Raw genomic sequence first — 27,686 nt, 5'->3', positions numbered from 1 at the left:
AATGAAAGAGAAGAAAGAAAAGGACAAAAAAAGAGAAACCCAGTGGGAAGTGGGGGGGGGGGGTTGTCTGCTCCTATGCTTGGCTGCCATCTGTGACGAGGACAGAGGCCTGTTCATGTGTCCTGCTTGTGAGCAAGCCAGAGGGACTAAGAAGTAGTCAGGTCTTGAAAGGTGCCAAGAAAGAACCATGATGGAGGGGCTCTCAGTTGTCAAAGAGGGCAACTATTTGTTCAAGCTGAGAAGTGTTAGGATACATGTAATCCCCTTGCCAGTACAGGCGGAAGTCAAAGCAGCCCATGGCATGCCCATCTTCTACACACTTGGGTATAGGAGAGAGCAGTCATTTCAGTAGTGCTCCTAAATGGCTATAATTGGACAACTGCAGCCTTTAAGAAGATAGAATGCATTTTCCCTGTGCCCCAGGTCTCACTTGCTACCATCTGCCCAATGTTCTGGCTTCTACACATGCTTCCTATTCCTATCCCCCTCCTCCCTAGCTGTTCTGCTTCAAGAAGTGTTATCTACTTAGGGTTGCCAGCCTCCAGGTGGTGGCTGGATATCTCCCGGAATTATAACTGATCTCCAGGTGACAGGGATCAGTTCCCCTGGAGAAAATGGCTGCTTTGGAGGATGGACTCTATGGCATTATACCATTCTGAGGTCCCTCCCCTTCCCAAACCCTGCCCTCTCTAGGCTCCACCCCCCAAATCTCAAGGAATTTCACAACCTGGACCTGGCAACCCTATATCTACTCCTTTCTAGAGGCCTCAGGGGCCTCAGCAGTCCCTACACACTTGACCCCACAATCAATTTAAATGACAATGCATGTCCTTGGAGCATCCATGACTTTGCCAGCAATCCAACAAGCTCTGGATGCGAGTTGACAACATCTGCTTCTCAGGTGATAATGTGTACCACCAATTGTATGAGTGCGACAGCAGCACAAACATTCGAAATACATCTCCTTTCAAATTACAAATATATCAGCAATTTGTGAGAGCTGGGAGAGGCTTGAACTTTTCGAGGGGAACACGGACTGCAAAATTTGCAAGGTTGGTGATGTTGCTGCAGAACGCTCCATTTCCTGTACTCCCCCCTCCCCCCCCCCCGGCTGTGAAAAAGCCAGCAGGGTTTCACTCAGAAATGTTAAATGACTGCTAAACAGCAGACTAGAAAGGCTTGGGGATTTTTTTAAAAAATAAAATTTGTGAGGAAAAAGTTAGCATATTCGCATCCTGCGTAACTCAGCCCTTCAAGGTGAAGCCTACCAACGTAGTATGAGAGAGACTTTAAAGGGTAATTACTACTTTAGTTGATTAATCTACACATTGAATTGGTTAGGGGTTTTTTTTTTGGGTAGTGCTGTTTAATGTTGACGCTTCACAACAGTAGATTAATGGAACGGGTTTATCCATCGGAACTAAAGCTTTTAGGTTTTTATCCCCAAAGACTTGACAGTTTAATTTGAGGATCCAAAAAGACATTTGGAATTGGAAATTGCATATTTCTTTTGTTTTGTTTTGTTGTCTTGCCTTTTAAAGACTGGGTAAGCTTTGATTTCAGTGTTCAATTAGACATGCTGAGTGATGTGCTCCTACTCTCCCCCTTTTTATCCGACAGATATGATCAAAGATTTTGTGTCAGCGAGGGATTTCAGTGCTCTGACTCATTTTGCCCTCCTCAATGCCATATACTTTAAAGGAAACTGGAAATCTCAGTTCCGTCCAGAAAACACGAGGACATTCTCTTTCACGAAAGACGACGAAAGCGAAGTGCAAATCCCAATGATGTATCAGCAGGGAGAATTTTATTATGGTAAGGAAGAGATCCCAAATTTTCTTTCTAGCTATCCAATTTTATTTTTCATGTATTTATTTAAAAGATTTATATGCTGCCTTTCCACCCAAATAAGCTCCTTAAGATGCCAAATAACATGAGAATATTTAAAACATTAAAACACCATTACAGACACACACACACACACACACATATAAATACACATACATATTTAACAATAAAATAATAACAGACACAACCAGGGAGGTGGGGCAGATGAGAGTTCAGACTTGTGCCACGGAACTAACCGATGTGTTTCCTAGCACCCACATGCTACTTAAGTCTGGGGAATAAAATCCAGAAGGTCTTCAACTAAACAGAAACATACAAGGTGCTTCTGACTGCTTCCTACCACCTGATTGACTAGCCAAGTCTGAGCTTATTCGATGACCTAGACAGAGGGTTTGTTATGTCTCTGGGCTCGGAAACTTCCCCCTTCTAGGAGCATCATAGGAAGCAAACCCTTCCTTCTGTTAGTCTTATAAGGTGCTACCGGACTCTTGCTCTTTTCTGCTGCTACAGACAGACTAACATGGCTATGCATCTAGAAAAAAATATCACACAGCCATCAAAGAGAAGCAAAGTAACGATATAGGCCATTTCCATACGGCTTACTTGATTCTGCAAAATAGTGAAATCTCGCGAGAAGACACTGTTATCGTGCGAGAAGACGCAATAACAGCGTCTTCTTGCGAGATTTCACGCGAGATTTCGCTATTTTGTAGAATAAGGTAAGCCGTGTGGAAACGGCCATAGTGCCATTATATGCTTTTATTGTCTCCTTGTAAGCAATCTTGAAGAACTGTTCTTTGTGTAAAAACAGCATATCTATAAACGTTTTTAAAAAAAGAAATAGAATGCACTTGGAAAGTCCGGCTAAGACCGTGTTTTTCTTCTAGGGGAGTTCAGTGATGGCTCCAACGAAGCAGGAGGCATCTATCAAGTTCTGGAAATACCCTATGAGGGGGATGAAATCAGTATGATGATTGTTCTTTCCAGGCAAGAAGTCCCACTAGCCACACTGGAGCCTCTGGTCAAAGCCCAGTTGATTGAGGAATGGGCAAGCTCCGTGAAGAAACAAAAGGTGGAGGTCTATCTCCCAAGGTGAGGATACTTGTTTGGGTTCTTACTGGAGAAAGTGCAGTGCAGTGAATGGCTTGTTAGATTGGTCATTGATGAGAGAGGGAGGCAGTCAGAGGGTCAGAGAATGGGAAGACAGGTAGTGGGAGAGATGAGTATTGCTGATGTACCCACAGAAAGCCAGGCAAATCCTTGTTAGAATATAAAGAGTATTTAACAAGGCCAGAGCTGTTCTTGGAAGATAAGATCATTTAAAAAATTTGAACTTTTCCTTATGCCTGTATCAACATGATGTGTTTTCTTAAGAATGGCAGAAGTTAATCTGAATGTGTTAAATTTTTTTGCTTCACTAGACAGAGAGCGAGAGCGCATATCAGTCACCCAGACAAAGAGTAAATTCTACAAGAACGTTGTCTAACAAGTACAACCGTTTACTTCTGCCATCAGCCATTTCTACTTAAATCAATTTTGTACTATATTCCACGAATTAGTTGCCATGTTTCATTTAGGTTCTTTTTTTTATTTTATTTTATTTTTCATAGCTACAAAACACTACACAAAACTATCACAAGGAAAGGGGAGAGGGAAGGGACAAAGGGGGGGGGGTGGAAAAAGAAAAGGGGGGGAATGAACTACAAACACTAAACACTACACTTCAATGTTTCCCTTCATACTGTCAATACAAAAATAGCTCCATAAAATAATGATGGAGTGGTTAATCATACAGAGAATAAACATTTCAAATTCTGGTTAAACTTTCCTCCCCCTTCTAGGTCCCGGACGCAATTCTCTCTGTGCAACTGCTGTTGCGATGCTCTCCTCCTCCCCCCCCCCTCCGGCTCCTCCTTTTCTTCGTTCTTGGTGCAGCAGAGTTCTGGGTTTTTATTCTCAAAATCCTTTAGTTGATCTTCTGATAATATCTTATAGGCCTGATCTTTATATCTGAACCATATTCCTTCCGGGAATAACCATTTGTACTTTATTCCATGGTCCCTCAGAAGTGCTACAAACTTTTTATATTTAAAACGCCGTTTCCGGACTAGAAATGGAACGTCCTTCAAAATCTTGACTTTCAAACCCATAAAGTCCAAATCCGCATTGTATGAGTTATATAGGATGGTGTCCCGAATCTTTTTAGATGAAAAGTCAATAATGATCTCACGAGGCAACTGTCGCTTTGTTGCATATTTTGAAGAAGCCCGACGGACCTCCAAAATGGCGCTTTTAACCTCTTCTTTAGTCGTCCTCGCGGGTGTCGCCAGTAATTCCGAGACCAAATCCCACAGATCCTCATTTTCCTCCTCTTTCACGTTTTGGAGACGCAAAATTGTCTGCGTTCGTTCCACCTGTAGCCCGATCAGCTGGTTCTCCACCAACTTCAGGTCCTTTTTTGTAGCCTTCACAAGTGACGCACTTTCCAGAGCAGACTTTTCTGCCCCCCCCGCTGCTGCCTTAATGGTTTTCACCTCGCTTTCAATTAAGCCCACCCTTTGATCAGTTTCGTTCAGCTTGTCAACAAAGGGTTTTATAGCTTCCACCACCGCCCTGCGTACCAACTCTTCGAGCGACTCCCCCTTCTGCAAGGTAGCCGAGATTGACTTACCGAGAGCGGGACTTTGCCTCTTTGCTGCCATTTGGGGGGGGGGCGCCGTTTCATTTAGGTTCTTATTAGAGCGTTCTTTGTTTCTAATGTATAGGATCTTGAAAAAGCTTGCATCTGTGCAGAAACAAAGGTACTGATGATCAGAGGAAATCCTAATCGGTTTGCATGTCCTGTTTGAACTTTTATCCCCTTCAAAGAAGAATCCTTTTTTTTAAATGTTACTTTGTTTGGATATAAAAAACACTGCAGACACTCCATGCTGCAAAGTGTGTTTCAGTGAATTGAGTTTGATTGGGAAGTTTTAAGGGCCCAGCTAGGAGAGATATTTTTGTATTGGACTTTACATTAACGAAAACTGTGGCTAAAGGAAAACCACTCCAGCTCTGTGAGAAGGTTGTTTTGTAAAATACAGTGATCTTTGCTAGACAAGAAGGCGTTTTTGCTTCTAAGGATATTCAGCTCCACCTCCCACACTGAATCTCTGTCTAGAACAGGCATCCCCAGCCTTAGTGAACCTGTGGGAACTTCTGGAATTGGATGCCACTCTAGAATTTCTGCCATGGATGGAGCATGACCAATTTCAGAATGGCTGCCATGAGGTCTGAGGGCAATCATAAAATGCTAGGAGGTTCCGTCTGATTGAGGCAGCTATTTCCGAGTGGATGCTCCAAGCAGACATGAAGAGGATGCCTCCTAAACTCTTCTGAAGTACTTCCTGCTCCCTCGAGTTGGAAGAAACCCAGGATTGGTTCTTTGATTTGTGGAAGAGATTCTTTAAAGAAGAAGGAAATGGTTGCCAGGAAACATATTGGTGGACACCATGGTGGCCCTGGGCACTAGGTTGGGGGTCACTGGTCTAGAACATAGCTGGGAAGTTGTTAGGGGTCCCAGGTCCCCCAGTGGGGGTGGGGGATCCCCTACTCCTACTCCCACCCTCCACTTCCCACCACCACCACTCACCTGGCCAGCAGGGGGTAAAGGTAGGGGAATAGGCCTCCCAGGTACACTTCTGGGGTAGGGCAATAACATCACTCCTAGGAGTCACATCATCATGTCACCCTGGGAGTGCTTCCACATTCACAGCAGGCCGATTTGGGCCCAAATCGGCCCACAGCAAAGCGTGGGAGTGCTCTCAGCCCTTCTCACAGTTTGCAACAAGCCGATTTGAGGCAGTTTGGGGCCCAAATCGGCCCTTTGTGAAGCGTGAGAGGACTCCCAGCCCCTGCAAGATGACGTCACACTAAGATATCTCCAAACGCGAGTGCCAGGCCCCCCTCTCCTCTCAGGAGGGTAAGGGGACCTGGTAACCATAGAAGTTGGCCATTTCTGGTGAATTATATGGCGAACTGTCTCGTTTAATTATAGCAGAATATTGTAGTATATATCAGTAAGCTATATGTCAGCAAGTATTCTAGGACTGAACTAGACCAGGGCCATTTCCACACGGCTTACCTGTGTTTGTAACATCCCGGTAGATTGCGCAAAAAACACGGAAGATCACATTTCCTCGCGCGAGATTTGCACGACGTCGCGTGACATCGTACAAATCTCATGTGAGAAAACACGATCTTCTGCGTTTTGTGCGCGATCTACTGGGACGTTACGAGCACAGGTAAGCCGTGTGGAAACAGCCCTGTGGTGAAAACTGATCATTCTGCTAAGACCTGCAGTCTGTGTCTTCACCCAGCAGTTTGGGTACCTGATGTTTATCTCAGATTTGTCTAAAATGTAGTGTAGTGGAGGAGTCCTACAAATACAGGGATAAAGTACATTTACAAGCAAGCGTCCCTTGCTCTGCCTCTCTCCTGCAAATTTTACCATTTTCCTGACCTACCTTCTTCTTTTACTCACACATGTGAGACTGCAAGCTAGTTTTGCTGACAAAGAGTGTTGTCATGTTAGGTCGGGTTGCCAACTCTGGACTGGAAAATTCCTGGAGATTTGGGGATGGAGCCTGAGGAGAGCGGGGTTTGGGGACGGGAGAAGAGGTGAGGGAACTCTGAGGGATATAATGCCATAGCAGCCTGCAAAGCAGCCTTTTTCTCTGAAGTCTGGAGATGCATTCTGGGAGATCTTCTGGGCCCACATGGAGATTTGCAACTTTCAGCAGAATGTGGAGGTTGCAGTTGCAGGCTGTTCTTTTCAGTTGATCAGAACAAACACCGGTGACCAGTTGCTATGTATTCAGGACAGCTCATGGAACATGACTTTCTTGTCTCCTGCTGAAATTCAAAAATGGCCTGTGAAAGGTTGCTTCTGCGGGACCGTGAACAGCATTTGTGGGCCTCTGGGGCTGCTACAGCAGTGAAGAGGCAAGGAAGCCACTCTCTGTAGGTGGAAATACTTACATCTGAAGAAACAATTGGGAGGATTCAAGCCATAATTAACTTGTTCGGTCCATTGTTACATGATATACTGATGATGTTTAGTTTGGGTTTCAAAACAAACAAAAGATGTAGACCAGTGATTCCCTCACTAGTAGGGCAGCCAGACACCTAGTGCCAATGGGTACTCCCTGCTGGTGCTCCCTGTGCCCCTGCTAGTGTTCATTTGGAAGGGGGAACAGAACCTGGAGGTGACGTTACTATGTTGTGCGATTCTCTAAGAATTTCCCTGATCATTATAGCTTTTATTATAGAATTTCAGGGAAACCCTAGAGCGTCATGTGATGCAATGACATCGCTTCCAGTTACACAACCAGAAGTGGTGTCACAACATCGAGTGGTACTGTTTCATGTGCTCTCCATCCCACTGGTCTCCTACCTGTATTTTCAGCACTGGGCTGGCCACCCTACACATTAATGTGCCTTAGCACAGACTGAAGTGTGCCTTGAAATACTAAGCCACTGACTTCATGATCGCCGGAGCAGGGAGGCTCAGTACAGCATTGATCCCACATCTCTGTTAATACGCAGGCAGTTAGATCATGTCAAGGGAGATGGTTATAGATTCCCTGACACAACCTACATTACAGCTGACAGCTGGGAAGGAATGCTTACAGTATCAACACAGTCAACAAGCACAGCTTCATACTGGAGCTCTGATGGAGTAAAGGGGAAATGGGACACCAGGAAGCAAAATAATTGCTCTCTTGCTGTTGCAAGTAGAATATATACCCATTATTTCAGAGTGCTGATTGACATACATAGAGTGTGTGTGTGTATACACACACACACACACACACACACCAGCTTGATACCCATACTTCGCTACTGTGGGAGGTGCATTTTACCTCAGGACACATTCAATGACTCCCAATAGCAACTGCAGACTGTTTAAAAGGTAGGGGGTGAGGACCAATCAGGCCACATACGCAAATGACCTCTGTGTTCCAATTGTCCCGGTGGGGGGGGGGGGGAAGAGGTGTGGAATGTTGTGAGCCCCAATCAGCCCGCATATGCAAATGACCTTGAAAGGCTAGCTCAATCAGGGAAGAGTAGCCGAGCTGGCAGTGGGCAGGGGTGCAAACAGGCAGCATCCTGCCAGCCACACAGGGAAGTTGTATCCCTTTGGGAAAACACATTTTACCCCTTTTTACCTGCTTAGGTAAAATGTGGGCAAATTTCTTAAAATCCATTAGGGGGAAGATTTCTTAAAATCCCTTCTTAGTGGGGGTTTACATCATGAAAGGAATGTTCTCCCCAAATTTCATGTTTCTAGGTCCAGGGGTTTGGACTGGGTGTTGATGAGTTAGTCAGGACACTTGTCTTTATATATAGATAGATAATCTGGTTTAGCTGTAATAGTGAAGTAGGTCTTAATTTTTGAACTGGAGAAAGATTCCATGTCTGTATGACAACATTTATAAAAACTTTGGACTAATTTATAGGGACTAGATCTACAATATTCAAATCTTAAGGGGGACCCAAGAATGTCCAGTGGAATTTTTGACTTCTCTTTTTCGACAGCTGACATCATCACAGAGTTTAGAAGTCCCCTTTGATTTCAAAAGTGGTTTCCTCTGAGGCAAGAATATCAGTGGTTTGAGGAACTTGAGACCAGAGTCCCCTTGGGCATACAAAACTAGCCGCAAGGTTTCTTTGAATCCAAAAACTAGTAGGTATCGTTGATAGCTATGTAGCCATAGTCCATCCCAAACAATGCAAGGAGAATGAATAGATTGAACAAAAGTAAATGGGGGATCACATTTTCCCTGGTACAATAAGCTTGTTACAGTAAAGACGGGCAATCCATGTGCACCTTATGTCACCATTTAATGCACATGCAGCAAGCAAGGAAGCAAGACTCCATTGCCAAGCAAAACAATTCAGAAGAAGAACGCCGCGGACTGGGTTACTGTTATTAGCCAGTACGTCTTCCTTTTTTATGTTCTTCAGCTAAATTATGCTTGGAAGACATTTTTGCAAATTAGTTTCATGGTCTGTTTCACCGCTACAGAAAAGTGGATTAAAAAATGTTGATCACTTTGGCTCAGAAACAATGATTTGAGAACGAAGCGAAGTATAATTTAACAATTCTGTACCATTTTCCAGTTTGCCATTAAGACGAATAAACGGCCGTGTCGGTAGGACGCAGATAGCGCCGACAGAAAATTGGAAAATGTTGTGATTAACTCGGCTTGGCTTAGTTGTTCAGACCTCTATTACAAATGTAAAAGTTTAAAAAATGTTCACTGTATAATTGGATGGAATCTTTCAGGGCGCTGGAAATTTAATTTTATGCCACTGCTGCTTCTCAGAGTGTACGGCCTGCGGGCCACACATGTTGGTCCCCCTCCCTCCTTCCCCCTCCCCTCTTTTTAAGGCATCCCATAAAATATTTATGAAGTATTTATTTAGTGCATTGATAACATCCAGCAGATCTGCTTGAAATCCTTGGAGACATTCAACTTGTAAGTCTGCAATTAATCTCTGGAATTTAATAAGGGAATTACAGTGTTGGAGTACCATGCTTCAGATTTGTGCTACCTTCCCCTCCCCCCCCCCCGCCCTTTCCTTCCCAATTGCAAAAATATGCTGAAGAGAAATGGCATCTAATTTTATCCAATCTAGGCTCTCCTTTGCTCATTAATATTTACAAGTCTTGCAAATGTTGGGCACAGAGCCTTACAGGATCGTCTTGTTACATTAAAAAAAGGGAAGGGTCTGTCACATGTCCTCCTTATGCTCGAGCATGACCATGGGGCAGAAGAACTCACAACTGGGCTGTGTGAGTAGGAGCACGTTTGACTGGTGCCATCAAGAAAGGAAACCATTCAGAGAAGCATGAATGGTTCTCCCAGATTCACATCTCCACTCTGCCACAGAAGCTTGCTGGGTGACCTTAGGCTGCTCACACATTTTCAGCCTACCTCATAGAATTGTTGTGAAGATAAATTGGAGGAGAAGAAAGCTGCTTTGGGTCCCCACTGAGGAGAATGATAGGGGTACAAATGAAGTAAATGAATAAATCCCAACCTGTAAGGTAGGTTGGGCTTTCATTGTGCTCCCCTATTTCTGGTTCTGGCCACAGTATAGACCCACTGAGCAGAATAAATAAAACACAAAGACTTTCTTTGATTTCTGTGAAGTTCCCAAAAGAATTGGCCTCAGAGGTGGTGAACAGATTAGGTTTGACTTCCCCTGCCCAGAGGCAGATGGATGCTGTGGGATTCCAGGAAGCCCTGAGGGATTTTGAGAACATAGAAAGCAGTGGCTCTGAGGGAGCCTCGGTGTGGGCTGGGAGTGCCAGACTCCGTCAGGCCACAGACAAGGGTCATTCCCAGTGTCCTCTCCCCACCCCCGCACCCCAGGCCTATGCACTCAGATCAGTTCAGGTGGATATCTCTGGCCAAATCTATAGCATGTGTTATGAAGAGTACTGGAAAATCTTATCTGCCGCCATTCTTTCTACTGAACCACATCCTGCATTACTGTTTAGGGTAGTTCAGCTGCTGATAGCACCTAGGAGTGAGTCCTGTAGTGACAGGAATTTGGTGTGTGGCTCTGTGTTTTGCCAATAAAATCTCTACACCCTGTTTTGGGTGCCAGTTTTCAGGGAATCAGGCGGTTTAGATACTTGTCACACTGTCTATTTGCAGTTGCTTGGATCAGTTCAGTTTGGACTTTGGTCAGCAGAGTCCTGTGGCATGTGAAGGCTGCCGCCTCTGGTGTACTGATTAGAGTGTCAGAGCAGGATTTGGGAGATCAAGTTCAAATCCCTACTCTGCCATAGAGGCTTGCTGGGTCACCTTAGGGCAGTCAGACATTCTCAGCCTAACCTACCTCATAGGATTGTTGTGAGGATAAAATGGAGGAGAGGAGAATGACGCAATCTGCTTCAGGTCTCCATTAAGGAGAAAGGTGGAGTATAAATGAATTCAAATTAAAAATAAATAGATGAAATTAGATCCATATTCCTCCCCGCAGGTGAACTCTTGAAGTTAGGCTGCCAGTACTTAAGACTTTAATCACCTGATTGGCTGGGGGATTTTTCACAAAATATCTGAAAGAGGCAGTGATTTGACGGGTGTAGAGAAAAACTGCATTAACTTGCATCTGTATCATTTTTCCTCATTGGGCTGAGTGGGAAAACGTTTAGGTTGCCTGTATGATGTTTGTATGTTTTCTTCCATGGAAGGAATGGCAGCATTGGGAAGTCATTTGAGATGTGGGGAAATGATGTGGGAAAGGGTTGAAGCTTCCTCCCGTACACTGTAGTTCAGATGTGCAATGAAAAAAAACCTATAATTTGTGCCTTCTGGAAAAGTCTGAGGAGGCATTTTTCCTGAGGGGACAATTCATGGAAAAGAGGTTCATCAGTGGCTATTAGCCATGAAGCCTAACAGAATCTCCGTTTTCTGAGGTAGAAACCCTCTAAATACCACTGCTGGAGGGGGGGGGGGCGGCAACAACATGGAGAGGTTTTGGCCTTCATACTTTGCTTGTAGGTCATCTCAGGGCAGCTGCTTGGCCACTGTGTGAAATAATAAGCTTGACCAAACATACCGTTGGTCTGATCTAGCACAGCTGTTTTCATGTTCCGTCCTTGCTCCAGGTAACTGGCAGAAATCAATGTTTCAACCAGGAAATTGGAGGTGACAGTAAGAAGAGCTTCTATTTGGCTCAAATTAAATCCAAATAAATTGTCACCTTGTAGGTAATTGTAACTGGAAGGCTCCAAGGACTTCCCTGCCACAGCCAGAAATTATTCCTTCCTTGCTGAACACACAGCAAAATGTCAGACTGTCAAAGAAATATAAAATGCTTAGTTTATGGTCACAGCAGCTTAGTACCACTCCGGCGTTTTGCAGTTTTGCTCATGCCAAACAACTAGCAAGGATGGAAATGCGGTCAAAAACGGCTTCTTCTCCTCACTGGTATTTCTGAGGTGTCATTCAGGGTGGCGCTTTTCTCCAGCTGCATGCCCCATTTACCGTATGGTCTCTAGTAAGGTATTCACCACCATCCTCTTGCCTCGGGCTGAGCATTTGACAAGTGAAAATATAGTTGATCGATTGGTATGGAAGGAGAGGCTGCCATTCAAAGGTCTAAAGTACCAAAAAAGTCCACTAGGGTATACCCTACCCTATGACAACAGCCATGGAAGCTATATGGTTTGCAGCCTCTGGGTTCATTTGCAAGACAGTTGTATGGGCCAAACCCATACAGACGTGATGCTGGGAGATCCAGGAAAAAATTCACCTAGTGTTTACATGAAGGAAAGTGGCTGCCTCATAAGACCCAATTCAGACTGTCCTCCATTCACGGGGGAAGAGACACTCCCCTCCCAATATTGTTTTGCCATTTGGAACTAATCCTCTTTCTTTGGCTGCTGTCAATCCTGGATGGGAAACAAGGTTGGGAAATATATGGCATGGAGGCCACACTTACTGTGCCAAGCCTTTTCCCATCAAGAGTGCATGAAGCTGCCTTATACTGAGTCGGACCTCAGCTGAAAGCTTGGTCTGTAGCGGCCAGAGAGCAGCCCTCCAGAGTCTCAGGGAAAGGCCCTTCACATCACCTATGTCTTTTACTTGAAGGTATTAGGGAATGGATCTTGGAGTATCTGCAAGCCAAGCAGATGCTTTGCCACTAAGCCTAGAGTTGCCAGCTCCAGGTTGAGAAATTCCTGGAGATGGGGGGGGGGGGTGGAGTCTGGAGACGGCGGGGTTTGGGGAGGGGAGGGACCTCAGTGGGGTATAATACCATAGAGTCCACCTTCCAAAGCAGCCATTTTCTCCAGGGGAACTGATCTCTGTGGCCTGGAAATCAGTTGTAGTATAGGGAAATCTCCTGCTACCACCTGGAGGTTGACAACTCTAACTGAACCTCAGGCCCTGTTATTATCCAGTGGAATGACCAGCTTGCAGTGGCCTCCATTTAGGGTCAGCATAAGGCTGTACAAACTCAGGGGGGAAATACTGGACAGTCCACAACTGCCCACGGGCTTTGTAATATGTATTACAAGACTAATTCCAAAATGTGCTTGTTTCAATGTCTGTCCCACTCCCAGGAAAGGATGAATCCTGCTCTGGACTTGGCTTCTGCACAGGTCTGACAGCGGAGTCAGTGGAGTGGATGGGCTGCATTTCTCGGTATTGATTCCAATTAGCCAGCCAGTTAAGTTCTTTAGCTGATGCTTCTGATATTTAATATTACCAAAGTTTCTTCTGGTCTGAGCTCTCCAGCTGATTTGAGATTTTCTTTTTCACATCTGAGGTCTCCTGAAAAGTGATGACCCTTTTAAAAATGGTTCAAAGCCTATGCATATTTTTTTAAAAAAGAAAAAGAAACTTCCATTTGAGAAGAAAATCATCAAGGCTCCTGCAGCTCGTGATTGCTGCTGCTAGCGTGGAAAATCAAGCCAATGTAATATAGTGGTTAGAGTGCTGAACTATGAGCAGGGAGTCATGGGTTCAAATCCTTACTGAGTCACAGACATCACTGGGTAACTTTGGGTCTGTCATTCTCTCTCAGCCTACCTCAAAGGGTTGTCGTGCAGAAAAAATGGAGGCGGAGAGAAACCTACACACTGCTCTGACCTTCTTGAAGTAATGGGATAAATATATGATAAGTAGATGATTCATTCCTTAAGTTCTGTACAATGTACACAGTGAAAACGTACAGCTTCTTGCACTGTACTTGCTTACAAGTTTGCAGCCCTTCCTTTGGAATGAACACCTGTTCTCTAAGAGCTTGTGTGTTCAAGACCAAAGAAACAATTTCTAATCCCCCCCTAATATATATATGATTTAAGCACAGCATAGCTCTGAGGAAAGATTGAGGGACTTGGGAATGTTCCATTTGGAGAAGAGGAGGTTGAGGTAAGACATGATTGTTCTCCTTAAAAGGAGGGAAGGGAGCTGTTCCTGTTGGCAGCAGAGGATGGAACATGAAACAATGGGTTTAAACTACAGAAGAGAAGGTACCAGCTGGACATTAGGAAAAACTACTTCATGTTAAGAGTAACTCAGCAGTGGAATTGGCTGCCTAGGGAGGTGGTGGATTCCCCCTCATTGGCAGTCTTCAAGGAGTGGCTGGACAAATACTTGTTGGGGATGCTTTAGGCTGTTCCTGCATTGGACAGGGGGTTGGACTAGATGGTCTGTAAGGCCCCTTCCAACTCTATGATTCTTCTTACTCTGGACTGCAAACAGTGGCACTTTATTGTTTATTTTATATTTACTTTACTTCATTTATACCCCACCTTTCTCCCCAGAGGGGACCCAAAGTCACGTATTCTCCTATTCTCCACTTTATCTGCCCAACAACCCTATGAGGTAGGTTACACTGAGCAAGTGCAACTGACCCAAGGTCACCCAGAAAGCTTCCATGGCAGAGTGAAAATCCAAACCTAGATCTCCCAGATTCTAGTCTAATGCTGTAACCACTGCACATTGCTGCCTTTCAACCAAGAGTCAAACCAGATGTTCAGATAAACATGCTGCTGCTGTCTAGTTCCTCCACCTCTCTACATAACATCTATCTGTCTAGCACCTTTTATTCGGTCTCCAAAAAAATCAGTTAATAATAATAACATTTATATACCACCCTTCAGGACAACTTAATGTCCACTCAGAGCAGTTTACAAAGTATGTCATTATTATCCCCACAACATACACCCTGTGAGGTGGGTGGGGCTGAGAGAGCTCCAGAGAACTGTGACTAGCCCAAGGTCACCCAGCTGGCTTCAAGCAGAGGAGTGGGGAATCAAACTCGGCTCTCCAGATTAGAGTCCTGCTGCTCTTAAACACTACACCAAACTGGCTCTCTAGGTCAAAACACATCTGTCCCGGCGTCATGGTGGTTTGTTTCTCCCCCTGCTGTACATCTTCAATGCCTGTGTTGTTGGATACAGGTAGAAGGGAGTAGGACTTCTCTGTAGTGGAACCATGAACACAGGAAATTGCCTTATAATGAGTGGGACCATCTGTCTGTCAAGGTCAGTATCGTCTGTGACCAATTCGCAATGCCTGAGATTGGACCTGAAGCCGCCTGCATTCAAGGCAGATGCTCTGTCACTGAGCCAGAGCTCCTCTCCGTTGGCTTTGGAAGCCATTCCCAAGTGAAGCGACTCTACTACATCTCTACCATGGTTCCATCACAGACTTATGGCAGTTAATTGATCAGGGCCTTTGTGGCTGTGCTGCTACTGAATGGTTGTGGGTTGAAGTTATTTCCCCCCTTGTACTATCAGTTTATGGTTCTGCCGTGGCTGCTTTTTAATGATGAGGTTAAGAACAAGATCAGGGGATACTGGCTATTGGCTTGGTTTTTATTGTAGTGTTGTGGTCATTGTTCTAATGTAGGCCCTCCCCGATGGTTGATTATTTGCCATGCCAAGATACTGGTAAATGACACTTGACATTATGCAAGGGGAGGTGGGGATTAGATGCACTGATGTACTTTTTCGGTAGCCTATGTTTACCAGGACATCTCATTTGGTCTTCAGTGACCTGCGGAGGGCAGCCCAGCCTCTGCTCTTCTTCCAGGGCAAGACTTCCTCTAGTTTCAGAGTACCTTTTGCAAACACAGCGCTTAGCAAACCGTGCCCATGGTATCCGGCCATCTGGCTTTCTGAAGAACCGGGCAACATAATGCTGATGTGCTACGTGCTCTCCCACTGCATTCCACAGAGCCCGACAGCACAGTTGAAATCCTTCATAATTAATGCTCCTGTCATTCTAATAAAAGCCCTTAAGTTCCTCCACTGTTACCAGCGAAGGGGCTTTGTCTGGCAGCATGCCTCTGTGACATTTTTAATCTGGCTTAGGTTACCTTTTCTCACCATTGCTTTCGGGCAAGCACAGTTGCTACAGGAGTCCAGATGGCCAGGACTCTCTGTTTTATTTTGTAGCACTAATGGCCCAAATCCCTGGATACCTTTTATTCCCGGAAACAATTTCTGCTGATCGGTGGATTTTACGTGTTTGCATCTCTATGAACAATGTAAATTGAGGGTGCAGGGTTCCAAAGTCATGGTATCATATGCTCAATATGACCAATTTTATTTATTGCATACTCCATATAGAGAATGACTTTCACTGATTCCAACTCCTGCTGCAGACTTCTTACCTCCCCCCCCCATTATTGGGGATCCCCTGTTCCCCAAAAGCAGCACTTAGGGCTGCAGGGGAAAGAGGAAGGTAAGAAAATCCTAATCTGCTGTTGGAAATTCCTTCCATCACTGCACAGTTTCCATGGGATCCAAGCCTATATTCCAAAAGTGTAAAACATTTGCCTTTTAACATCAGGTTAAAAAACTACAAGGTTCAGCTTTACCAGTGTGGTGTAGTGGTTAGAGTATCGGTTTAGGATCTGAAAGACCCAGGTTCAAATCCCCACTTTGCCATGGAATTTTGCTGGGTGACCCTACGCCAGTCTCGCATTCTCAGCCTAACCTACCTTGCAGAGTTGTTGTGAGGATAAAATTGGTGGTGAAGAGATTGATGTAAGCTGCTTTGAGCTCCCATTGGGGAAACGGGCAAGGTATAAATGAAGTAAATACATAAACTTTCCCATCTGAGGATGGAAAAGAAGGAGATGCGCTGAATTTCACTGTGCTTTGGACTGTATCTTCCTATCCCTTGCATGCAGTATTTGGGCCTCATTATTTCTAGAGCAGTGGAAGCCACCACCACTCCCTTTCTAACAAGTGTGCACCTAGAAACATACAGAATGTGAATCTGATTTATGCTACATCTATTTATTACTGGAAAATATTTAAGCCCTTTCATACTTTATGATCTGAAAATGAAATCCTACCCTCAAGTCAGAGTTGACTTATGGCAACCCTGGTGGGGTTTTCATGGCAATAGACTTAACACAGGTGGTTTGCTGTTGCCTGCCTTTGCAACCCTGGTCTTCATTGGAGGTCTCCCATCCAATTACTGACCAAGGCTGACTCTGCTTAGCTTCTGAGATATGATAAGATCAGGCTCTCATGGGCTATCCAGGTCAGGGCACTTTATGATCTACAAGGTAGTGTACGGTAATAAAAGCTTTAGAACAACACCATCATGGAAGCAGCCACAAAAGAAATTGCAGCAAAGCGGGAGGGCTGCCAGTTCTCTGCACATGCCTTCAGAAATAACTATGCCTTAACCTGCCATCAGAACCCCACTAATAATAGAGAAAGGAATAGCCCATTCCCAGAGGAGGCAGGAAGGTCAGTAAGCCTAACTTGGAGGCATGGCCAGATATGTAGCGCTCGGGTTCCTCTCCAGATGTGTCACAAATCCCTGATGCCACATGTAGCACACTTTTCACAGGCTGTGCTTCCAGTCCAAGGTTGCTAACTGATGACCTGTAAGCTGTATTCCTCCTTTAGAAGAGCCAGTTAGGGAAACGCACATGAACACCAGGAAACATGTGGATTTCTCTAAAGAGCAGCTGCCTGGGAATGTTTCAGGCTGGGGAAATGGCACTGGGGAGGGGGGCTGAAAGTCCTTCTCTACGTGCACCTTGTCCTAATTGTGTAGGATTTGCAGAGAATCTACAACTCACGTGTCATCATGTTACATCTGACCTGACACTGAGTTTCAGAAGTTAACCATCTGTGTTCTAAACCAATGTAAAAGAATCACCATCCCTAAGCAGAAGTATGGCCCTATCAGGCAAATGGGACCGCCAGGGAACAGATTTCTTTCATCTTGTTCACTTCTGTGCCTGGAAGCCATAACTCGTGGTGTGCAATTGGATATTGCTGACCCAATAAAATGGCCAGCATTTCTGGGATCAGATCAGCAATGGCTGCTATCTGGTAGTGGAAAGCCCCCCCCCCCTTCCCCTGCAACTATTTCCAACTCCAGTGTTTCCACTCCTGAAAATATCAGAATTGGAAATAGCCAGGAAAGCAGCAGGAGCAGCTAGGGAGAGACCAGGGTTTGGGGAGAGGAGGGACCTCGGCAGAGTCTACTCGCCAAAGCAACTATTTTCTCTAGTGGAACTGATCTCTGTAGTCTCGAGATCAGTTATAATTCCTGGAGTTTTCCAGTCCCTATCTGGAGACTGGCAACACTCTTGACAGCTCTTCTGCCCTTTAAACTTTAAAGAGCCCATTGTTTTCTTTGGACAGTAGACATGGTCTTTGGAGTTCAGAGGCCAGATCTGTTGCCCATAGAAAATAATGGCCTTTAGTGTTTAAAGGTGGCCCTAACCTGGATAGCTCAGGTGAGCCTGATCTCATCAGAACTCAGAAGCAAAGCAGTGTCTGCCTTGATTAGTCATTGGATGGGAGCAGGGCTGGCACGTCCATTGAGGCCAGGCCGGCAGCCGCCTCAAGTGCTAAGGCACCGGAGGGGGCGCTGGGGGCAGGGGCGCGCACCACGGAGCTCAATTGCCGCATGCTGCTGCCGCCACCGCCAGCACACAGCTGTGGGCCAGACACGGCAGGCAGCTGGGGTGGCGTGCAGAACAACTGAGCCAGAAGGCTGGGAGGATGCGCACACGCCGCCCTGGCTGCCTGCTGTGCCCGGCTTCCAGCTGCTGCGCCCAGCCAGGAGCGCATGCTGGTGGCGGCAGCGTGGGGCAACTGAGCCTCCCAGCCTTCTTGCCCAGCCGTCCCAGTGGCATGCCCTGCGTGTGACATCACACACAGTCACATCATCATATAGTCTGGGTGCGTGCGTGCGTGTGCGAGGCGGGGGACAGCCCTGAAGCTGCCTCAGGCTCCAGAAACCCTGGCACCGACCCTGGATGGGAGACCTCCAACAAGGACCAGGGTTGCAGAGGCAGGCAATAACAAAACACCTCTGTTAGTCTCTTGCCTTGAAAATCCCAGCAGGGGTCTCCATGAAACAGCTATGAGTTGACAGCACTCTCTACCACCACCAATATTTAAAGGGAAGAAGTGCCCCGGAGCAGCTGAAGCTAAGGGTGCTTCTTCTCCCTCTGTCCCAGTTCCTGCTGCCTTGGGAGCAGGGCTTTAAAATGTATCATTTTTAAAAGGACATGGTAATTGTTTTCAGTCAGGAGTTTTTTCCCGATACTTATTAAAATGACTTCCCAAAACAATAACAATACAGCCAATATTTTACGAAAACAACGAACATGCCCTTTCTGACTTTCCAATATGCAATTAAAACAATTTTTGAATTTGCACACCGAGGCATACTTCCTCAAAGTGCTCTGTTTCTCCTGCAGTTGGGTTGTTAACTTGTCTCTGCTGTATCTTTATGACCTTTTTTGACTGGGGCATCTGGAGATATTTGCTCCTGAAAGCCTCATTCTGTAAAGCAGCTGGCCACTGCCTGCAGCACTCCGTGGTCTGGATTGCGCAGGTTGATTTGTGGGGGGGGGGGCTGTGCTTAATTCTGGACAGAAGGTTGGATGAGTTGACCATCTGGTCCCCTCACCCAGCTCTTTTCAAGGTCTATGTCAGTCTATGGATGACAGGCTATAGCAGGTAGACCCCTGTACCCTCACAGCAAGAAATCCACAATCTTGGTTAAAAGGCTTTATTCGGGAATCAGATCAAATCCACAGATATGTCCATAGGATTGCTCAGAAGAAAAGCAAGCAGATAAGCAAGTTGACAGGAATACCTAAATGTGTGAAAATCATCCTTCTTATAGAGCACAATTACACATCCCCCCTCCCAACAGTAAAGCGTAACTTTTGGCGCGAAGCAGTTTTAAGTCCTCCTCGCATAGTTTACATATCAAGTCTAGACACCAAGAAGGCATAAGATTAAAGTTGAAACACATGAAAACGGTTTACAAGGTCAGAAGTCCTGGGAGCTTCAAAGCAGTTAGATAAGGCACCTGCGGCTTCAGGCCTGTGAAAGCAAGGCAACTTATGGCATTGGCAATATGACATCAAGGTGCAGCATTACATTATAACAGCAATGGCTCACTGTAACAGCTCAGCTTAGAATAATGACATGGATGAGGTGCAGACATGACAGTCCACTTAGTCATCCTCAGTCAGGAACATCAGATCACATTTCTGGCATCCTCTCAGAACTGACCAAAAAGAGGCTCTCAAGGGAGAAAGACAAGAAACAAACCGACAGGATTTCCCCTTCAGTTTTTGGAATTAGCAATGTTGGTATTTGGTTTATAGATGCCTTCCCTTGATTAAAGCTCTTTTGAGCGAAACAAATATAGCTAGCAATTTGTTGGGTGGAGTTTCATCCTGGAGTAAAAGCCCCGATGGTGGGGGTCCCATGGCACGGGACGAAATGTAACATGATTATTGGAGGGAACCACAGCAGATATTACAGTCTTCACAGACACTGGCCTTGTTATATATATGAACTGTCTACGCATTCCTATGTTCCGTACAACTGACACGGAAGATACTGAGGAGATGACTGTTAAAGAGCAGGGCTTTTTTTCTGGGAAAAGAGGTGGTGGAACTCAGTGGGTTGCCCTTGGTGAAAATGGTCACATGGCCGGTGGCTCCGCCCCCTGATCACCAGACAGAGGGGAGTTTAGATTGCCCTCCACGCCGGAGTGGAGGGCAATCTCAACTCCCCTCTGTCTGGAGATCAGGGGGTGGGGCCACCAGCCATGTGACCATTTTCAAGAGGTTCCGGAACTCCGTTCCCCTGCGTTCCCCCTGAAAAAAAGCCCTGTTAAAGAGTATATTGTTGCTTTGACCATCTTTGAATGCATTTTGCTGTTTGTGCTGAATATTTATCATACAAAATATTCATGAATGGATGTATTTAACTATATTTATTGATTGTATTTATTGATTGCTATTTATGGGTATTTATTAATAGCACTTAGCACTTTGTAAACTTGATGCACTGAATTACACAATTTCTCTTAATTTGTGAGTGTTTGAAGGGGAAATCCTGCTGGTTTGTCCTCTCAGGACCTTCAATGAGAATTCCTTGGTTTGTCCATTTTCATCATTATCAAAGAATATTTTGGCCTTTAAAAAAAATCATTTCTTGAAAAGAAGGTTCTTTTTCTTATGAAGATTCAGATGAAGGTTATGTTCATTTAAATGCCTCATCTTTGCAGCTTTCCCTCACAACATTAATAATTTGGTTTCCAGTCTTTAGAATTCCACTCTCAGATGCTATTTAAAACTGACTACATTTCAGCTAGCTTCGTATGCAGACGTCTCCCCATCTGTTGACTCCAAGTCCTTTGCTGAGACCTTTGGGAACGGTGGGGTTGCACAAGCAGAGAACAGTTAGTTTCAGGGCATTGCTGCAAATGCAACAATGCATAACAATAAGCCACTCGTGGATGTCTGCTCAATAAATGCAATTTATCTTATTCCTAATTATTATTCTCCACACTGAGCTCCCAGCTCACCTTACTGGCTGCTTCTATATTAATTCCATTTTTTCCTCCCTGTTTCAGTAGTGACAACTTTCAAATACTCTTCCTTTATTTATTTTTTAAAAAGAGTGTTTCGTGTTTCATCCTTTTATGCGCTCTCTAGGTTCACAATAGAACAGGAAATTGATATGAAGGATGTTTTGAAGGGCCTTGGAATCACAGAAGTATTCAGTCCAAGTGCTGATCTCACTGGAATGTCTGGTAAGAGGCGTTTTACATTTTGGGTTTATTGCCTGTTTCAGTTCCAAACTAATTTTAGAACAAAAGAGATGCTGAAATAGGGTCAGGCAAAATGGGCTGGGTGTGTCTTTTCCCCTCTGGCCCTGGTTTTAAAAGAGAAATAGGACTGGGTTGGCCATTATGGTCTCTGGGGAAAGCTCCAATGGGCAGGGCAAACTGCACTGATGTCCATTCAGCTCATCGATCCAGCAGAGTTAGCCATAAAGTCTATAGTAGCAAAACAGTAAAGAGTCCAGTAGCACCTTTATGACTAACCAACTTTATTGTAGCATAAGCTTTCGAGAGCCACAGCTCTCTTTGTCAGATGTGACGAAGAGAGCTGTGGCTCTCGAAAGCTTATGCTGCCCCTCCACCACCAAGCCAGAGATGATCCTTGCTCTATCAGGGGGATGGGAGCAGGGCTTTTTCAGAGCCATTTTGACCTCACAGTCTGCCCCTGAGGGAAAGTATTTGGTGCCTGAATCCTTGGAAGAGCACCTTCGTCGCACCAGAAAATGATGTCATTTTCCTGCATGACATGCTGGAGGGACAATTCGCTAAAAACCACTCCCCAACTTAGTGTCATTTTCCATCATGGTAGATGGGCATGGGAGTGTGTGTGCGCATGCGGGGGGTAAGTACGCCTCCACCCCCAGGTTGGTCCCTGGGGGACCTGGGACCCCTATCTTTGCTCGTGCAGGAGACTCCCAGAAGACATCAAGTGGACTTCATTTATCCCAATTTCCTGGCAAGCCTGTAAAGCAGACTTATTCTGAGGGGATTTGGGGGCCGCGTGGGCCTGGGCAAAGGGGGACATAAAGTGTTTTTAAACTGGTGTTTCAATGTTGTTTTAATGTATTTTATATTTGTTGTTGTACTTTTAAGTGTTTTACAGTGCAATCCTAAACCGAGTTAAGTGAAATCAGTGGGCTTAGACTGGAATAATTCTGCTGAGGATTGCACTGTTAATCTTATTGTTTTTCTTTTTTATATTGTTGTTACTGACCTTTGGTCCTGAATTCCTCAGGAGAAAGGTGCGCACACAAATATTTTGAATAAATGAGTTCATGGAGGATAAGTCCATTAATAGCTAACTATGTCACATCCTAAGACCCATTACCTGAGCATAGACTTCAGCAGGATTCTGAGTAGGCCTGCTTATGGCTGCTCTTCCTGTTCAAAATTAGTGTATTTTGAAATACCGTATTCCTCGGGGCGGGGGGGGGGGGCAGCACAACAGAAGATATGCAGAGCATATCAGACTGATTTATGGGAGACCAATGGCCACTAGCCCTGATATCTAAAGGGAACCTCCACAGCCAGAGACAGTAAACCTCTGGTACCAGTGCTAGGAGACAAAAACAGGGGTCTTCTGTGTCCTGTTTGTTGGCTCTGCAGAGCATTTGGTGGTCTGCTGTGTGAAATAGGAGGGTGGACTAGATGGATCAGTTGTCTGATCCAACAGAGCTCTGCTTAGGTACTCATGCAGCCCTGTGATGCTGCTAGACTTGCCTGTTGTCTGTTCACTTTGGGGAGGAACTTGACTGGAAATCCTTGGAAGCCTGCATGTCTTAAATAGCCTGCCTCTACTGATTTTTTTTTTTTTGTATTAGCGACAAATGAAAAAACCCCAAGTGCATAGTTGAATTAAGCCTATTGATTTCAGTGGGTTGTGGTTAGGTCAGGTTACTTTTATTTACTGTTGGTCGTGTTTGTTGACACAGGATTGGAGCAAATCTGGGGAGATAATAAATTGTCCATTGCAAATACATAACCTTGAATGCAGCAACTGCAAGTCGGGATTCTGTGTTGCTCCTCCATGAGTCCGTGAATGCAGACCACCAGTGCCTAGGGAGAACCGCTGCTGGTGCTAGGGGTGCCATGTCCCTTTACTCTCCCAGCAGGAGGGAGGACCCAGTACTAACCATTCTGAAGATTCTTTAAGAATCAGCCCAAATGGGCCCAGGAGCATTTCCCCAGGCAGTGCAATAACAACGCTCCTGGAAGTGATGTCGTTGCGCCCCACTGGAAGCATGCCCTCTGCAGGCTGGCCTGGGAGGTATTTTGCCTCCTGGGTCCATTCCCCATTCCTCTCCCTCCCACTGACTAGGTGAGTAGTGGTGAGGGTTGGAGGCTGTGAGCAGCGGATCCCCCACCCCCACCTGGGGACTGGCAGCCCTAGTTAGCGCTAAGCGTCCCACTGTCAGTTCTCAGTGGAGCAGCAGAGGGAAAATGAGGGGAGAGCAGCAGCATGCAAAGTTGTGATGTTACTTCTAGCTAGGAACCCAGAAGTGGCATCATGGTGTTGCACAGTGCTCTAGGAATTCCCCCAAGTTCTATGGTTTTTACCATAGGGTTTCAAGGAAACCCTCAAGCATCATACAGTGTGGTGATATCACATCAGGTTATGCAGCTGATGACATTTCTTTTGGTCTCTGCCCTGCCTCCATCCTTTGCTGGTTGTCAGTGCTGGGCTGACAACCCTACCAGTGTCAGAATTCATAGGACTTTCAAAGCTCAGATAGACATGGTTGCAGCGATAGAATGAAAGCTGTATGAATGCCTGCTTTCAGTTTGTGTTTAATTTGATGCGATGGCTCATTGATTGTTATTAACACTGGTGAATATCCATTCCATCCCCTTTCAGTTTGAATATGGACAAAATTTTCATCCAGGGGGAGACACAGACAATGCTCAGAAACCAAAATATGAAGGCGGAACACCATACATGCACAGCAGGCTGGAGCCTGACCAACTTACATCGACGCTTTGAATTTAAAGTATATCTGTAAAGTTGTCAGTCGATCTAGTGCATTTTTATCCCACCATTCTCCTACCAGGGAAATTGGCAGGCATACAAGGTTCTCCCTTCCCCATTTGAGCCTCTCAACAACCCTGTGAGATAAGAGAGGCTGAAAATCATTGGCCCAGGATCATTGATCTTCTTGATGGATGGAGATTTGAACCTCAGCCTTCCCGATCCTAGGCCAGCATTCTGACCAGGTGGAACTCCGTTCCACCGCGTTCCAGCTGAAAAAAAAGCCCTGGTCAGAATGCTGGCCTAGGATCGGGAAGGCTGAGGTTCAAATTTTTTTCAGCTGGAACGCGGTGGAACGGAGTTCCGGCACCTCTTGAAAATGGTCACATGGCCGGTGGTCCCGCCCCCTGATCTCCAGACAGAGGGGAGTTTAGATTGCCAGCGGCGCAGAAGGCAATCTAAACTCCCACCTGTCTGGAGATCAGGGGGCGGGGCCACCGACCATGTGACTATTTTCACCGAGGGCAATTTAAACTTTTAAAAACTCCCCCCTTGTTCCAGCTGACTCAAAGTGACGTCATTGTGCGGTCCTGAGTTCCACCACTGAGTTCCTCTACCTCTTTTCCCAGAAAAAAAGCCCCAATTCTGACCACTGCCACACTGGCTGTCATTAATGCAGCCATTTAATGCTGCTAAGGTGCACTGCAGAGAATGAATGATGGTTTAAATTTGACCGGGATGCCTTTCGCACAGTCTTTTTGCTCCATTGGGGGATCAGAACTGCAGCAGGTTTTATTCAGCAGCTTTCATACAGCTTTATTGTTTATCCTTTTCCCCTTTGTCATCCCCCCGTGCTTTCACTGAGGTTTCTGCAACCACCTTTGATTCCATGTCTCCTCCTGGTCTGCCGCTGCCGAATCCCTTTTGCCTTTCATGTGGACAGCACACCAGGCTTCAAAAGGCACTGCCCTTATTCTTCCCACCGTTTTCTGTAGCGGCTCTCACTCACGTGTCATTGGAAAAAGCAGTGCCGTTTATCAAGAAACAAACTCTGCATGAACAAAGAAACGGAACAAGGGATGCCATATGAAAGCTCTGTTGCTGTTGTACTTTGGCAGGAACAGTAGCTGCAATGGAGATATATTGGAACAGCGTCACTTGTGAAAGGCACCTGGGAAATGTCACCAGAATGCTGCTTTACAGCACAATCTTATGCAGAGTTACTCCGGTCTAAAATTATTGATTTCACTGCAGTCGTTTTGCGTAGATTTGCACTGTTGAGGTGGCTGTATTTATCCTTTAAATGGGCAGAAAGTGGAACTTTTAAAATTTTGTTTGCAGTTTTACCATTGACAACTTTTTGAGATACTTTTGTAAGTCACCTTGGAAACAGCAGGATGTAAACGTTTTCATAAATAAACAAAATGTGCAAGAGAAAGACAAAATCGAAGCAATTAGGCTTCTCGATAAATGAACAGCAAGAGGGGCTTAAAGTGGCCTACCACACAAAGACCCCCCCCAAAAAACTTAATTGAAAGTGACTGTCCATTGCAGCTATGCCTTTACAAATAATCATATCCACTAAAGCACTTTTTGAAAAGATCCCCGATCAAAAAGATCACCAAGGAAGACCAGGGTTGCTACTCAGAGGCAAACAATGGCAAACCACCTCTGAACATCTCTTGCCTTAAAACCCTACAGAGGTCGCTTGATGGTGTACACACGCACACAGGGACAAAAATGATGTTTTGTCCCATAGCCAATCAGATTTGGGTACACAACTTTGATACAGCCTAGGCAATTCTTGAGGCTCCCCAGAGGTAGGCCTGAGTATTGTTCCTGCCCTCACTTGCTTCCCTGGATCCCATAGCAAGGATCACACTAAACATCAATCCATTTCTCAGTCCTTTTACCATAATAAAATTCTTCCAAAAAGCTTTCCATCAAACTGATCCTCCCCTTTCCTTTCCGCTCAGAGCTAGGTTTAGCTCCACTGATCAGTTTTTCCCCAAAAATCACCTAGAGCCCTCTGCTATGGTACGAAAATGGTTTCTTTTGACTACAGTGTGGACTGAACTGTCATGCCTAAGAGCCAGGGGATCCTTTTATTTCTCAAAACAAGTTCCATCCCTCCCAGAGCTGCTCTAATTCCAGAGGTGTCGCTGTTATAGGAGCTGTCACTTTCAATGGGAGTCTGCCTACACAGCCTCAACTTGTAACAAAGAATTAGTCATTCCTGTCTCCATTAAAGTTTCTGCTCCTGTCTCTAATTAGGACTGGCTGTGATCCCTGTTAGCATTCCACATTCATGTATTTTCCACCCTTTATCCCCCTGCACTTCACACCTGAGGTTGGATGCGGGTCTGTAGGGGGGATTCAAATGAGCAATGAGATTGCTGCCGGGAACTGGCTTGTAGCCAAGCGACAGCAGATAATTATCCTGTCACTGCCTCACTGGGATGGAACTGCGTCTTCAGCGGCAGCTCTCTCCTGTCCTGTAGCATGCTCCAGAACTCCCCGGAGTAGACATCTGACCCGTATGCAGAATGAAATTTGCCTTACCCAGCCTTCATTACTCCTGCTTATGATCCAATGGCTTCCTTGTCCCTTTGAATACATGAAGCTGCCTTATACCAAGTGAGATCATTGGTCTACCAAGGCCAGTATCATCTGCTCTGGCTGACAGCAGCTCACCAAAGTCCCAGGTATAAAGGTCTTTTGCTTCACCTACTATCTGATCCTTTAAAGTGGAAATGCCTGGGATTGAACCTGGGTCCTTCCGTTTCCAGAGCAGATGTCCTACAACTGAGCCACCCTCCCTTCCCTGACACTTGAGTCAGGTGGAAGCTGAATTACAGAAGTAATGTCCTACCCCCACCTTGTAGAGCACTTTACCTTTACATCCAGGTAAATGTGATACATCCTTGTTTGTGCAATTAAGGGACAGCAGAAGAGGAGTGTCATCTGAAACTCACCTCCATCCCTATGCACCAGTTATTACGTCGACTATTCTTCCAAGACAGCATGTTAGCAGGCCCTGGGAATGGATTCAGTGAATGCCCCATTGGGAAAAAAAACCCTCTTCCAGTCAAAGCAGACTGTTCATGGGCCCTGGTTTCAAATCAGTAAGGATGTTGGGAGGCAATGTGGCTCAATAGCAGAGCATTGGCTTTGCATGTGGAAGATCATGGGTTCAATTCCTGGCATCTCCTGTGAAAAAGGATTCGGTAACAGGTGATGTGAAACTTCTTTACCAGAGACCCTGGAAAGCCACTGCTAGTCAGAGTAGATAGCACTGATCTGGATAGCCAATGGTCTGAGTCAGTAAAATCAACTTCGTATGCTCCTGTATGTGTGCCAAGTTTACCGTGCTTAGGTCTTCAAGTGACCCACCAATGAAGGAACTCGATTTTTCCTCATTGGCACAACTGTGGCAGCCTTTGATG

The 27,686-nt window shown here is 45.4% G+C and overlaps 1 protein-coding gene across 2 annotated transcripts in view; it reads left to right on the top strand.

Annotated features, from left to right (window-relative positions):
- SERPINI1 (serpin family I member 1) overlaps window positions 1–27,686 on the top strand; it is a 122,580-nt gene that overhangs the window by 85,176 nt on the left and 9,718 nt on the right. For both annotated transcript variants that reach the window (XM_054984158.1, XM_054984157.1), the window contains 3 exons: window positions 1,621–1,815; window positions 2,736–2,940; window positions 21,367–21,464. In XM_054984158.1, coding sequence (XP_054840133.1) covers window positions 1,621–1,815; window positions 2,736–2,940; window positions 21,367–21,464 — 498 coding nt within the window. The remainder of the gene's footprint in view (window positions 1–1,620; window positions 1,816–2,735; window positions 2,941–21,366; window positions 21,465–27,686) is intronic.

Source organism: Eublepharis macularius, chromosome 6 (genome assembly GCF_028583425.1).
Source record: "Eublepharis macularius isolate TG4126 chromosome 6, MPM_Emac_v1.0, whole genome shotgun sequence".
Lineage (NCBI taxonomy): Eukaryota > Metazoa > Chordata > Lepidosauria > Squamata > Eublepharidae > Eublepharis > Eublepharis macularius.
This window is presented reverse-complemented; position numbering and strand designations above follow the sequence as displayed.